Raw genomic sequence first — 16139 nt, 5'->3', positions numbered from 1 at the left:
ATCTAAACTATTATTTCTAATCTACTAATGAGTTCAGTTAATTCCATTCCAGACTCCTGACAGCAGTAGCTCTGTGCAGGACAAAGAACCTGTATTCTTTGGTGGGAACAAGGACAAATGTAACACAAGTTAATTCCAGCTTCCATTGCCATTTGACTCAATGATACACTGCTTCTGTTCAGTTAAAAACTAGCTTCCCAGAAGCTGGAGAGACCTTCTTTGTGTGTTAAATGTTTTAGTGCAAATTTAGACTACAGAATACTGGTCACGCTATTTAAAATGGGATTATCTTTGCAGTTTGCCATGCAAAAGAGTTTACCATGAAAGTACCGGTGGAGACTACAGTTTCTCTCTGCCACACAATAAATATCTTAATTTACAAGTTGTTTTTAATGGGGAAGTGTCAAAATTTAAAACAGAACTATACATAATACTTTCCAACTAAGAAGCGGAGGCTCAGCCTATATTCTTAGCATAAATTTAACTCAAAGACCAACAGGTTCAAAAAATGCATCACTCTGAGTCTGAATTTCATGGAGACTGCATTAGTCAAAGGAAGATAAATTAAAAACAAAATCAAACACTATAAACCAAAGTGAAGAATATGGGGTATAAAATGCAAAACACTAAAAATAAGAGAATAAAAGTTGAAAAGTAGGTTTCATTAAAGTCATTGCATTTTTAACTATTACTTATAGTATAAGTAACATGGGCAAGAGAATTTGTTTTATATGTCTACAAACATATTCTTCAGAAATATAGCTATAGGTATGGAAAGATGTACATAAACCATATGCTTAATGCATATGTATATAAGGAATGCTACCAAAATTTGGTAGGTTTACAAACTTACTTTGAGGTTGCATTGGAGAATAGAAATGTTCAATAAATTGGAACAAAGCAAGATACCTTTCTCAGGTTGGTTTGATTTCCTTTCTGACTTAGCACAGTGAAAAATCAGATTGTTCTGCAAAATATTGGATGTAATAAATAAATAGGATTAAACATTGTTGTACATCAAGCTAGGGAAGAGGAAAAGTTTCATCCATATACTGAAGTAGAATTTCTGAAAATAAATAGTCACCGTCACGAGGTCATAATGACCCTAGGATTAAGAAAATAGCTATGAAAATCTTCCAAACCCCTATAAAATTATATATGTTTATTTTCACTTAGGTAGTTTAATAATCCTGCTGTTAAGTTCTATGAGGGCAATTAGCTTATTTAAATATTTGCTTACAGTAAAAATAATGCACCTGTTGCTGCCAAAGCCTATGTATTTTCAGGTGTACCAGTTTTCTCTGTGTATGAAATGTCTGTTACTTTTCTCGATGCTCCCACACAGAGCCAGAAAGACTGGATTCCTCATTGTAATGATACTATTCATTTCCACTGAGACCTCAGTTTAGAAACTAAGTAAATCTCACATTATTTTCATAGTCCCGGTGCTATTACTGCGAAAGAGCTATGAATACTATACCCATTTAACCACAGTGTTTGGGAGATATATGGAAGGAATAATCAGTGGTTTATGTCCTTGTCCCATATGCAGCTTTGACACAGCTCCCATGGTTATTAATACAAAACACTGGCTTAAGCTCTGACTACTGGTGGCGAAGCAATATCCCATAACGCAGGGGAGAGAGGACCACGATCTTCCAAAGCTTCCTGAGCACGTGAGATGGGCCAACAAGATTTACGTTTAGAACAATTGCTGAAAAACGAAATTTTATGCCTCCATTGTGTTAATATGAGGCCAAAGAGAAGTTTGTTGATAATTTCTTTTATCTGTCTCCCTAAAGACCTGTATCAATTTAACTACAAATATGACTATAAACAAATGTAAATCAACAAATCAATCCTTGATTCAATGTCAAAGAAGCTTGATTAACTTAAGTCAGTCAGCAAAACTGATATAAATATATCCACAGTGGTATATTAACTCCCAGTATTTTAAAATATTTAGTTTAAATTCATTCAGTTTTCTTACAAAGCCCAGGTCCCTTGGAAGTCACACAAGGTGGTTTGCCCAAGTCTGCTCAGTTAAGCTTAATTTAACTGAATCTGTCAACATCTTCATGACATGTGAGCGCTTTTGAAGTCACCGAGATTCCTAATGCTTTTCAAGTTGTGTATTTAACTTGGGATCACTAGCAACACTTTTGAGAGTGTCCCTAAGAACTGTATTGTGGCTGAGAGGCTGCTCAGGTCATCTTTTTTACAGAATTGGACATGCATGCACTCTAAGAGCAGGACAACAGTATAAGTGATCTTGCCAATCTAGTCTGTAATATATATAATATAATATCTGAAAAATGGACCATTGGTACCAGTTTTATTTGCTATTGTTTTCATTCTCCTGTTTTCAAATGAGTAGGCTTTCTATCGCCCAGTAGGAGATGCTCCACATTCCTGACTGGCAAGGTTTGGTGTGTGAATCACACACATCAAAGGAAAAGAAAAAAGAAAAAGGTAGAGCAGTACTTTAAGCACCGTATCAGATTTGCAAGGGGGGTGGGGGAGGGAGGAAGGGGGGGGGAGGGGGAAGGGATAGAGAGAGAGTTAGGTCCATGAAATAATCAGTACGATGGCAGACAACTTAAACGTAGTATGGAACCGAGACATACACTGCATGCTCCAGCAGTATTGAAGAAGTTTTGGCAGACATCTTTACAAGACCATTCTGCTTAGAAAAAAACTTAAAGAGACCAGCACACTGAAGTAAAAAAAGTAAGTTAGCTAGTTAACTCCAATATAGTACATATCTTAAAATTTTTTCAAGAAGCCAAATACTTAGAACTTCTAATTTAATTGGAGTCAACCCACATCAAAGATGATTGCCAGTAATACTGCCAGTAACAATAATCATAAACAAAGCATCAAACATTATAAAATAAATCACAGCTTTTCATGAATTTATGTATTTACAGGCCAGATTATAATATTCTGACTCATCTCTGTGAGCATTTCATTCCAAAACCACTCATTTTTTTTCAGCGATACTGTCTTCAGCATTATTATTGGTATGTGGCCTGTCGGGGAAAGAAAATCCATCCTTCAGAAAATTCTTATGACTTTATACTGTGGACATTTGACAAGTGAGGGAGACAAGAACTAGGCAAACTCTCCAGACGACGGTAACATCTGACCTTTGGAATCTTACTTGGTTTAACCTTGTCACTAAAAGACCTAAGAGCCACATATGATTCTTCCGATGTGCAGAGACCTTCAGGTCATGTCAGTTACAACTGCACGCAAAGACCAAATTTCTAAAATGTGATTCCCAACATCCTTTCCTCCCCCCCCCCCCCGACTTACCTGGTTTCATCAATATAAACTGCCTCCAGCACAGACGCTGCATATTCAATATTCTTTTTTAAATCCACCACATTAATGTCACCCTTCTCCAGCTGCTTTACCAAGCATCTTAATCTGTGAAAAAGAAAATAAAAATATCGGTGCATTGCTTATATCAAATTTTAGTGACTGCATTTTCTATTTGAAATATTGGAACCAATGTAGAGGCAAGAGACCATCACTGCATCTCTTGCCTTTTTTAAAAAAAATCTGGTTTTAGAACGCACATAACAATGACCAGTTGTATGTTTTTACAGCTTTCTAAATTTATAAGATCTGTTAAGAAAAGGCATAAACATTCCAGTAACTCAGAGAGGACTCAGTAACTACCATCAGAGTGATTTTATATTAATTTGTGACATTACTATTATGCCTGAGTCTCTAATTTTGTTTAAATAATAAATAAAACTTTGCGAGTTGCATTACTATAATTTTTCTGTGCTTAGGAGGTTGATTGTAATTTTTTAATATCCAGTATATACTGATTTTGCTTCATTTACATGTCTTTAATTTTTATTTAGGCCTCCAGTATGTTTTTGCTGCAGAATTTGTATTTCTTATTAGCGTAAGGTAGTGTGGAGCTCCATTGTTTCGGAGTTTACAGAAAAGTCATCATTATACCAGACGAAAGGTGGTGCATGTGGCATTAGAAAAACCCAAATATTTTCCCAAGTGTGCTTTTACTTTTAGTTTTGAGAACATTCTTTTACATTACAAACACGGATACGCCCAAAGGGGATTTTGTAATGCATCAACTCATGCCTCTGTAGCAATACACTTATACAGATAAACTTGAATACAAGATTTTTCCTAAACCCTCTGATGAGAAGAACACTTCTGACACTGCTCAACTTAACCATACAGAGTAGTCACAGCACTGGAGTGAAATTAAAACCTTATCAGTAACTGCGTAGAGCTGTGACTAAATGGATGCTTAAAGAACCGTGGGTATATTCCTTCTTTCTGTGCTATATCTCTGAATTGAAATAATCTACATTTTTGTATCATGTAAGATAAAGATTTCTGTAATTAAAGATACATCATTATTTTAACATAACTTTCATTAAATAATATTTTTATGTGTATGAAATGTGAAAAAATTGTGAAACAAGCATTTAGTTAAAAATGGACTGAAATTGAGTCAGCACTAAGCTGACTTTACTTTCAGAAAAAAATCATATATAAAATGTACAATATGTTATATAATAATATGCTATATATACTATAGATTATTTTTATTAGGCATATACAATATTTGATTGGACCTAAAAAAAATGTATGAATTAAAAAAAATGCAGTGATATTCAAAACAAATCTCTCATAAACTTGGAAAGTACTGTTCCATCATAAAACCACTTTCATGCTTTTTCTTTATATTTACTCGGCCTAAGTATAATTATGTCCAAGCCTGCAAGGATAATTTCAGCAAACGAAGTTTTAAGACCAGCCTCCTCAGTTCTCCAAAGTCTTAATTCAATTCAAATTAGCATAGAACATAATACAAACAAGGCTCTTAGCAACCATATTTACCTGGTATTTTACACAGTGCATTGCACATCAATGGAATGGAAAATTTAGTGTTAAAAAATTTTCTCAGAGAAGTGAAGTGGGTGGACGAAATACTGTGGGAGCGCATCTCCTACACAGAAATAACCTTATGCATGGGGAGGCAGTTCCAGTACATAACTCCTTCCACTTCAGAGGTACCTATAGACTGAAGAAGCTAATTCATAGACAGTCACCTTGCAGTACCCAACGCATACACTGTAACTCTCCCGGGATGTCTGCTCCTCAGTAATGAACACAAACACACATACAACCCCTCCTGACCACCAACGCCAAAATGCCCAGGTGAGTCGGGCAGCGTCTTCGCCACTACTTGCAAATAGCCATAGAGCAGTTATACCACTTGCACTGTTCCCTCCGTGTTTGACTGAGCATGTTTCCGAATCGCACTTTCCAAAGTGGAAGCATAAATGAATTTAAAAATGCAACATTTCACAGCGGGGGGAGCAGGTTATGGTAGAACAATATTAGCACAAAATGGCTTCAAATCCTACGATTTCCAGTGGTCCTACATTTTCTCAGGGCATAGACCAGATGACAGATATGTGGAATCATTTTTACACTTGCAGGAGGAAAGGAGTCCCCGGGGGAGCCTTTACGCCACAATGACCTTGCAATATCTCGCTGAATAGGTGGCAGTCAACCAATGTCACTTGCCCTGTAGTTATATTTCATATTCTAGGAGGAATACAGAACAAAATAACAGACCAGGCAATTTGGAAAAGCTGCTCAGGCAAAGTTAAAGTGATTCTGAAGAGGTTACAGAATCACAAAAGGACAAAATCCGTATAATTCAATGATGACCAGTGACCTTGTCATCTCATGCATCCACACTTTGTGGAGATGTCCTCAAGAGTGTCTGTAGCTGACCCAGTGCAGATCTATCATAGAACCACAGGATAATTTTGGTAGGAAGGGACCTCCACCTGAACAAAGCTCTTGCTCAAAGGGCCAACCTCAAAGTTAGGTATAACTTCAAAGTTAGATCAAATTTCTCAGGGGCATTTCCACTCAAGTTTTGAATGCATGGAGATTTCACAAACTCTCTAGGCAGCGTCTCAATGTTCAACCAGCCTCACGGTGGATTAATTTCCCCAATATCTAGTTGGAATGTCCTTTGTGGCAACTTGTGCCCTGTGGCCCCCAACCTCTGCTGTGCAATTCCAAGAAAAATCTGGCTCTATCTACAGTACATTTCCCGCTAGGAAGCTGGACACAGCAATAAAATCCCTCCATAGCGTTGCTGATCAGACACTTGTCAGGTGATAATCATGAGGTGTACCCCAAAAGTTAGAAAAATGGACTTCCAACACAGCAAAATTAAGTGGATTATAGCAGCATATGAATGGTCTGTATATACTCAGCATATCATGCACTAAAGTGAAATAGCCACAGAGTTTAAGAGCTGACATTTCAGTAATGAAACTAACATTTTAGTAAAGAATAAATATGTCAATTTATAATACAAACCGACAAGTGTTAAAATACAGCCCAGCATTCCACAAGACAAAGAAAATTGTAAAAAGGACAAGGAAAAGTAAAAAAAAAAAAAATTATTACTCCAGCTGTATTCAGCAGGTTTTTTGTTTATTTGTTTGTTTTCTTTTAATTAGGTGTGATAAATTGAAAACAAACATGAGAAAAACCACTAGAAAACCTGAAATGTTACTCAAAATTGGAGCTAGTGGTATTACCCTGCCTGTGAACTGTGCTACTAAGAAATAATAGACAACAACAAGAAAAAACTGGAGGGGCTATTTTGTGAAATAGAAAAATGGACTCTCTGAATTGTTTTAAGGTGCAGAGAAAATTGTATGCAGAGTTAATATGACACAACATGATAGAAAGAGATTTATAGAGAAAAAGAAACAGATTATTTCTCTCAGGACAACTGAAAACCACATTTTAAAACTAGCAGCCCCAGTTTGTAAGGGAGAAAGATACATCTGCAATTAATAAAGGGAGTGGGTGGAGAACCATCTTCTGTCATATTGGGTAAACACCATGAACAGCGCTATGGTATTAAATGCTTTTACGGACAATCCAAATGCGCTCTGCTCCTACCTATTTTAACAGTGCCGTCTGAGAGGGTACCAGGACCAGTGTTTCCCTCACCTCCCCGTGCAGCTGATACCTGTGTCCAACCATGGGCAATAAGCTTTGAGGCCCACCCAGCAACACAGGCAAACCAGGAGAAAACAAGGATTTTACTAGGAGCCGAAGCAGTATGTTCTTGATTAACAATATCAAAATCACAACTCAATTGTTCCCTCCTTCCTCTCTACTTACCCCGTATTTGAACTAAAGTTTTGATAAATCTACTGTAACTTTCAGGGGTTGTACCAAATTAACTGAGGATAGATTTTAGGTTATTTGAGAAGGCTTCCTATGACAGTTTCAGTAACTACAGGACAAAAAAGGAAGATAAGGAATAAGCGATTAAAAAAGACTTTTTGCAATAGCATAATGAGAAAATGTTTTCTTCTATGGAATCAAGCAAAGTTCAACAAGAGAAATATGTTTGGAAATACTGAATAATTGTCCTAAACACAGATTAAAAAGATAACAAAGAAAGGTGCCGGGGTGGGATTATTTAAGAAAGGAGATTGTAAAGTAGAGAGGCAGACAAGTTGGACAATTTCAATTTCAGATTTTAAAGACTGCCTCTCCCTTTTCCAAGGGAAAATTACCAGCGATCACTGAGAATAAATGAGAGTTAAAGGTTCAGCTTAACAGTCTTCAAGAACAAGAAGAGGAAAATTCAGCCTGAAGTTAACTTCTCAACCTGAGAAAAAGACCCTGTGTCTGCTCTCCCAAAGGCTGCCTTTATCTGCCATCTGATCGAGCCCCACCATCGAGCATTGCAAAGAAACAGCTTTCTAACTTACACATCTGGACTTAACTTAAAACTTTTTCAGAATCTTTGTACAAAAAAGCTGGCTTTCGCCACAGATCCTATTGAAGGGGAAGTGAAATAAACTGTAAAAAATAAACTGTAAACCCTGCTTCCTATTATATTTTGAAATTAATGGAAGCCACTGTTGAAGGGTGGGCCATGAACACATGGATAATTCTTTGAAAATAATAAACACATGCTAATGCTAATTATAAAGAAATAGTTATTCATACTAATATTCAATAACCACAATGCCAGTTTAAAAATTATCTGTGTTGTTTAAGTCAACTCCAATTACAAGACATAAATCATTGTGTTCCCATGAACATAAGAGAAAAGCCTAGCTGTGTGCCAAATGTATTAATTCCTTGAAAAGATTATGAGCAAATACTGACATGTTAAAAAGTTTAAGGGCAGAACAAATGATTATTTTCTGTAAACAATTGTTTCATGTTTTGTTTGGACTATTTAATACTGAATAAGAAAATTAAGTGGATAATTGTAATCTGTATTATACAAGTGATTCGACCCTCTAAATGAACATTACAATCTAAAAATGGTCTGATATGTAATGTGAAATTAAAAGTAAGGATGATGAGAGTAACCATAGTCTGACAATATGGTTAGTCACAGTTTAAATACCACTAGTTTTTAAAAACTTTGGGGAAGTGGGAAATTTTCCTCTAAAACTACTTAGAATTAAAACTGGAAACCAGTTTTGATACCTGTAGTGATTCTTGTGATAATCAGCTGAATAATTTTCACAACCTGTAGAAAGCATTGCTCACTCAGTAGTTCATCAGCTTTCAAAGGCAGAAGTTACATCCTCAGTCAAACATGAACACTCTGAAAAAGGGCCAATATCCAGGAATTCCAGATCATTAACAAAGAGAAGTTCAGCTCATCTATTTAAAACAGCCCAATCCCAGATTCCAAGTTGTTTTACATACCTACATATTTGAGATTCAGGAAAATATTTGAAATAGGAGAAATCCAAAATTGGAATAACAAAACTTCACCTTGGAAAAGTCACAACAAATAAAACATATCACTATCTCACTTGAATTCTAAAATTCCCTATATAAATTGCCCAAACTCCAATTATTTTTAATGTGAATTGGTATCATTTGAATTTTACACTTTTCTGTTAAGAACATGCATGTATAAAATAAATCTTTATCTAAATACACCAGTCCCCCCAACAAATACTTTAAAATAACATAGATCAGAAATAAAAACCAAATTGTAATAGTAACAATAAACCATGTACAAAGTCCATGCTCTCACTTTTTCAAGTAAAAAATTATAATATGCGTAGTACTAGAAATCTTTTATTATGACAAAGGATATAATTCCTTTTTTGTGTTTTCTGCAAGATGGAAGATAAGTACTGACTATGAAAAGAAAATCCCAGATACAGTTGCAATATTTGTAATAAGTGGCTATAAAAGACTAGACCTGATCATATAAATGGATGAGAGATATTGGAGAAATATCCAGAACATGGTAATAAAGATTCAGGAGTGATCCCTTTGGGTAGCCACTCCTGTTCCCTTGCTCCTACCTGCACTTACAAAGTGGCCAACTAACATGGCTTCAGACTGGCTAACCTTTACTTCAAGTTTTTTTTACATTGTGGTGGGGAAAAACATGCTGATACAGGGACATTTTGCCAGTCAAGGCAAGACCAGCATGTCAATGGAAAGCAAGGATTAGAAGTGACAGCTCTTGACTCAGACCTTGATGTGCGTTTCACTTCCCTGAAGTCATAAAAAATGCAGTTCTAAATGCAGTTACCTAATATTTCTTCTAATTAGAAGTGCTGTCTCTCAATAAATTCTGATACTGAGAAATACAAGAAAGGTATATCACATTTTCAGTGCTGCAAATGTGTTTTATGAAATTACTTCTCAGTCACCACTGTGCCTGAGCATATGCACAGGAAGCCTTGTGGTTGCTAAGGGTTTCACGAATCACATTCATTTCATGATTATTTTAAGCACTATGAGTGGTACACACTGATCTGTAATTATGATTCAGTCATTAGAAAATAAATATTGAATATGCTGGTAATTCAGCCAACATTCTGATATACCAAAACTTCAATCCCATATTGAAGAATTAAAATAGTTCTGCAGCTATAAAACACACACTGAAATTTACACTTTCTTAATGATAAAACTGCATTTTCATGGTGATAGAATTACCTTGGCTGTTTTGATATTGATCATGTTTACGCAAGATGAAGCGGTTTTCCATCAGGCAGGCATTCTCTATAAGACTTCAATTCATTTTACCTTACTCATCCTATAAATTTTCATATTATTTAGCACTCTAATACTGTATAAATATTATCCTTTGGGTCTCATCTAGTAACAGGTTCAAGTGTGTTTAAAGGCTTAATCAAAATTTAGTCAAAATTCCTAAGTTTTCTTTAGCACCTAGGTGAAATCACAGAAAGCTACGAAGTCTTACACAGTTTCCACCTGAAACCATACACTGATCCAAGCTCTCTAAAGCATTTTTGAATTTTTGCATAATTGTCAACAAACCTGACCAAACAAATTACAAGTGCCTGAGAAGCCTTGGTGCGTTAACCTCAGTAGCACTAAAGGTCTGCTATTTGCAGCTACATAACCTTTCACCACCTGCTGCTCTGGAGAGATGCTCCAGAGGAGAAGGCTCATCTGCGATCCTGTTGCTGCTGCTCTTGCCTGTTGTCTCTCTCACCTCCCCCGGTTACTCACCCTTCCCCAAAAGTAACTTTCACCGTTAGAGTAAATGAGCGTCATCAGCACAAATTCTGACACGTGAATTTCTCTCCCCTTCCTTTGTGCACACCCAAGATACAGAATGAAGCCTATTTCAGCCAAGCTTTAAGTGTCTTTCAAACTTTTCTCTTGCTTCTGCTAATGAACCATCATCAATGTTAATTGGGTTCCTCTGTCCAGGTTGAAGCTAAATGAAAAAATCCTCAAATTACTTACTATGTACATAGATTCAGGTGTTTTATCTGTCTTCTATTAGATCCAACAAGTAACCAGCTAGTTTTTTCTTACTCTAAACTCTGTGACTGTTTCTATTGCCTCAAGGTCCATTTCCATTATCTGATATTCCCATTTCACAATCAATCCATGTAATCAAAGACAAATAACGCACACTCTATAGGACTGATTTGTAAATTGCAAATTATCCTTCTAATGGCTTTTACTGAATGTTTATTTTTGTCTGAAGATTGACATTTGATCTATAAGGTTCCCCTGAATTGTACATACATCATGTAGAGCGCTAGCTAAAGCTATTTCATTTTGAAGTTGCCAAATACTTGAACAGTCTGTATGTCTCAGTCTTCACCATAATCTAGCTAAATTCACTATCAACAAGCTGGAAAATCAAACATAAACTCATCACCTGCCAAAAATCATGCTTGAAGATGATAGAAGATTTTCAGTACCTCTTACTTGCTGGAGCTAATGCGATAAACACACAGAAAAGGCACATAGACCTTATTCCCCATAGCCGTTAAAAAGCCTTATTTTTCCTGCAGACAGCAGCTTTGAGCACGGTGATCGAAGAAGCTGCTAAAAGGCAGAAGTTAAGTCTCTAAATCTTCCAAAGCAGTCCCCTCCATCATTTAAAAAAAAATATTCCATGACAGAAGAAGGATATTTCTAAATAGATCACCTCACACTCACATTTAAGTGTTGGCTCTACATTCCAGCAAGAGACTTGTATCCAAACATCTGTTCCACTGGAAATTATCAAAGGAGCGCAGGCCTGGCACATCTCACTGCCTGTGCTTCAGAGGAGATCTCTTAGCCCTCCCTCACAGCTCCCAGTCATCACAACTGCATCTCCCATACTTGTAAGAAAGATCATGACCTGCTTCTGCCCCAGGGACGGTCACAGTCATGGGAGATGTTTGCTGTTTTAAAAGAGTTCCTGCTCGAAGGCATTTCTCCAGGTGACAGTATTATGCCACAATCCCTCTCCCCTTCACATGATCCAGACTGTTTTAATATGACTGTGATGCACTAAATATTTGATCTCATCACACAACCCAGCAAATGGAGTCTCTTTTGTCAGCAACCAGATAAATTTAATGGTCTGAAAATGTTTGTCTTCTCCCTCTCATGTTCCCTCTGCTGCCTAGTACTGCTAGAAACTACATTTGGCTTTAGTTACTCTTGAAACTCATAGATGAGATAGTATCTTCCCATGCAGTGGTATCAAATCAACTTATCAATTATCACAGAATGATAAGGGTTTGGAAATGGATCATTCATTACTCTCTCTTTTATTCTGTCTCTCCTCTCATTCACCCTGAAGTCATTGGTATACACATCCTAAATCAACATGCTGAGTATCTCCTTCATTCCTTGGGACCAGAAAATCTGGGTTGAAGAATGTTGATACTCGTCCTTTGAAAACAGCATGCAAAGAGGTAGAAAGTCCTTTTATAAACATAAAAACAAGCTATAATATATCGTTATATAAACATATAAAACTCAACTGATGTTCTTTCATTCAAGACTGCATTAACCAGAACTGGTAACTTTGTACTGAAAATATATTCTAGACTAAGAAAATATATTGCTGTCATTGTGAAGGCTTTTGAAAGCATTTTTGGTGCAATTTCTGCAATTGTTAAGGACAGAACATCGGTAAGTGTTCAGCACTAAAAAGAACGTCATTGCCCAGTGATCAAAGAATCTTCATCTATGACACTTACCACAAGTATCCTTTCCTCTACTTGATAAAGTCATGTATGAGCAAACAACCCAGGAAATGTCCTTCATTAACATTAAAATAACGACACTTTATTCTGTGATTTCTCTGTGGAATCAAACTACATTAAATACTATATATTCTGTATATAATTAACATTTTTATTTCCGCAAGATAGAAATTAGAACCAGGACAGAATTTTCTTGCTGCATACGACAGGTCATGGTATGAATGAAGAATGTGGCCAAACCTTTACAGCTAACACTTCTGGCAACTTTTAAATTTGTTTCATTAGTAGTTACAGACTTTTTGAGACATCAAGCTGTAGAATCTTGGTCCTGGTAAGTAATCTGGGTCCTCTGTGCTTGTTTACAAATAATTTTATATTTATTTCTGACCTGTTGACTTCCATGGGCAGAGTATGAAATATAGTACCGTTTGGTTGCTTAGTATGCCACCTTCCATTCCATTTCTCTCAACATATATACAACTTATCACTGATGTTATATTAAGTCAACAGAGGTTACAGAAGGACCTATATAAAACTATATTACAGAAGAAAGGTGTTTTGAAATGGCAGTCCCTTGTATTCAGTCTAAGAACATGGTCATATGTGGTGCCCCAGCTATCTCTCTGTGCCCCATTCCATCTCCTTTTTTCTAGAAATTATTGCCCCCCCCCCCCATTAGACAGCACAAGTGCATGTGTAGCAATATGTCTTCAGCCTGATACTGCCAAAACAATCTGATTCATCTTCAAGACATTTTACAATAGGGGATTTCTACTGAACTCTTTCCACAGAACAAGATTAGGGGTCATGGGTATGTGCAGTTACGCTATCAGATGAATCAGGGTAGTTGGTTGGTTCAGCTGGCCTAACAGGTCAACATAACAACCAACATAACAACCAACATAGTCCTACTTCAATCCAAGCTCTAACTTGTCATTTGGTTTAGAAGTCCTACTTTCCTACTTATAATTAAACTTAAACACTTGAAGTACCAGAATATAAAAGTTATATTTTTAATATATAATCACACCTTCCAGATGGGATGACAGAGCCAATTTATCTTGAATTCTGTTTTTAAAGTGTATCATGGGTTCTGAGGAACAAAGTACAGATCTCTATTTGTTGGGATAAAATTGTGAAATGTAAAAAATACAAGTATTTGCATTATGAACTATTACGGACTATTGAATAAAATACTAAAATAATTTAAGAGTTACCTTAGTCTGCCTAAAATGTTGTAGAAAAAATACCACCATCTTAATTCAGATGTCTTTTTTACTGAATAATTAACGGCTGCAACAAATCTATTTTCACTAAAAGAATTTTTCATTCAAAAGACAGAGCAAGACATAAATGCTTTAGCACAACAGCTGTAGTAATTACAGCACAATTTTGCTGTAAAATCATTACCGTCTCAGTGGTTCTGAAGAAAAGATATAGTACATGTAATGTATATGACAATGTAAAAATATGAATAGGGCTTTTATTTAAAATTGCAATACTGCAATTAAAATGAAGAAAAAAAAAACTTAGGAGATGCTAGAATGCAGCACTCTCTGTTATGTGTAAAACTAACTTCTGGCATTTGGAATTGTTAAAAATAAATGTTCGCTGAGGAATTGCCAAATCAAAGTACTTCAAAGTAGGTCTTGTAATGAAAAGTAGAACATTAGAAAAGCTTAAACATACTTGAGAGCTGTATAAATGTTTAAAAGAGGAAAGAATCAAGTGGGTGAACTTTTCCCCTATATTCTTTAAGAATGATCATATATAGGATGAAATGTAACATGACCATTCTTAACTACACATGTGAGCTTGATCTAGGATTTGTCTACATGAGAAACTAAATTTGAATTAAGGTCAGGAAAGAAACTGAAATTCACTATCTTGAATTTCCATCTATCTTGAATAGCTCCATCTTTGACTACTTCAGGATGAGTAGAACGAAACAGAAACAAGTCCCTGGAGCTCGTCAGGAAGAATATTTCAAAAAAAAGTTATTCTTGAACAATATCATGTTAAACCCATTATCTAGCATCTAGTGTATATATAGGCTATATGCATATTGGTTTTGGTTCTGGAAACAGTTGTGACAGGAATTGTAGCAAACCAAATAAAAGATCATTCGTAGTCAATGCCTGGTATACAGCTGCCATTCTCCTCAGCCTGCAAAGTGCCTGGCACCTCAATATACAGGGTTCAGGCTTTCTAGGTCTGGGGAGGTAAACTGGATTAGAGGCCATTCCTTAGCTGCTGCTGTTTCCTTTGCCTTAATTCATGCTACCCGTAAGAGTTTCCCCTATTCCTTCCACATTTAATAAAAACAGACTAGTAGACTGTGAAAGCATTATGCAGAAAGTAGCAAACTGCAGCCTTGCTCTAATCTAGAGGACACCATGATGGCACAGGCCACTATCCTTACCTTAGAATTGCCTAGGTTTTTCTCTACTGCACTCAGGACTCATGATCATGAGTGTGGGTCTTTCTTCTTACACATCCCACAAAGTGCTTTAACTCATCTGTCCCGATAAGACATACTAACCCCAACTGTTGTTCATATTGTCTTGCCTGATTTGAAAACATGCTATTAAACCAACCTGATTGTCAGCCTATTCACTAAAAAGTGACAATATTTTCATAGCTTCCAATTTGTTGATGTTCCAGGTTTGAAGTGGAGCATCCCTTAGAAGGTGTAGTCCAGAATCTATGACCAAAAGTGTTACTTTTGTCTTGTTTTGTTTAAACTGAGAAAATTTAGCAAACATAGACTGTCATTCACCTCTGAGATATTATTTTAATCTTTTGTTCATCATCATATATGTAGCTGACTGTAATTTGCCTGTTTATATACACTTTACACATATTATAAGCAGAGTAGATTGAAAATTCAGAACCTAGTGCTCAAACTGATCATGACAATATCCAGAGAATATTCATGATCAGAATAACATGGAAATTATACTTGTTCATCAAGAATTTTGCAGCAGATAACATTTTACTTAACATCTCTGTATCTCCAGGTGAAAGAAAACATGACACGAAAGATATCTCTCAGCCCGAACAGATTACAGCAGAATTTTTCAGAATATGTCATGTTTCCTACAGAAGAGATGCATTTGCTTCTTTATTTTAGAAAGAATGTTCTTTAATGAATTATCACTCAGTTCTAAGGAGCTACACCATTGTACAACTGGTCCTGCTAATGAGAGCATCAGATCCAGCATCCTTCCTAAGGCAAAGTACACGGACTGTGCCTTATAAAGCACCTCTTTTATGGCTTTTATGGCGAAAAATCACTAAAAATAATTCTCGGGCTTTCTGTCCAACACAATGACCATCTTGCTTAGTTAAATGATGCACTGCTCCATTACTTTCTAAAAAAAGTCCTACACTGATTTCAAAATGAACCACATAACTATATTCATCCAGCTGTATTTTATTATTTGTGAAATTACTTAGGAATGTTCTATTTGTTATCTACACAAATACTATACCAGAAAGAGCTTTCAGCCAGAAAATTACTGGGCTTCTAAGCAAGCAGTGGTTTATAAGAAAATTTCAAAATCAGCTTTTAATCACATA

General features: G+C 36.1%; 1 protein-coding gene across 1 annotated transcript in view; it reads right to left on the bottom strand.

Moving 5' to 3' along the window:
- PDE1A (phosphodiesterase 1A, calmodulin-dependent) overlaps window positions 1–16139 on the bottom strand; it is a 165208-nt gene that overhangs the window by 59610 nt on the left and 89459 nt on the right. Inside the window, exon 3 of the mRNA XM_009332250.1 lies at window positions 3319–3432. Within this exon, the coding sequence (XP_009330525.1) occupies window positions 3319–3432 (114 nt within the window). The remainder of the gene's footprint in view (window positions 1–3318; window positions 3433–16139) is intronic.

The sequence above is a fragment of the Pygoscelis adeliae genome, unplaced genomic scaffold, assembly GCF_000699105.1.
Source record: "Pygoscelis adeliae isolate BGI_AS28 unplaced genomic scaffold, ASM69910v1 Scaffold160, whole genome shotgun sequence".
Classification (NCBI taxonomy): Eukaryota; Metazoa; Chordata; class Aves; order Sphenisciformes; family Spheniscidae; genus Pygoscelis; species Pygoscelis adeliae.
The sequence above is the reverse complement of the archived record's forward strand: the minus strand, read 5'-3'. Positions and strand labels throughout refer to the sequence as shown.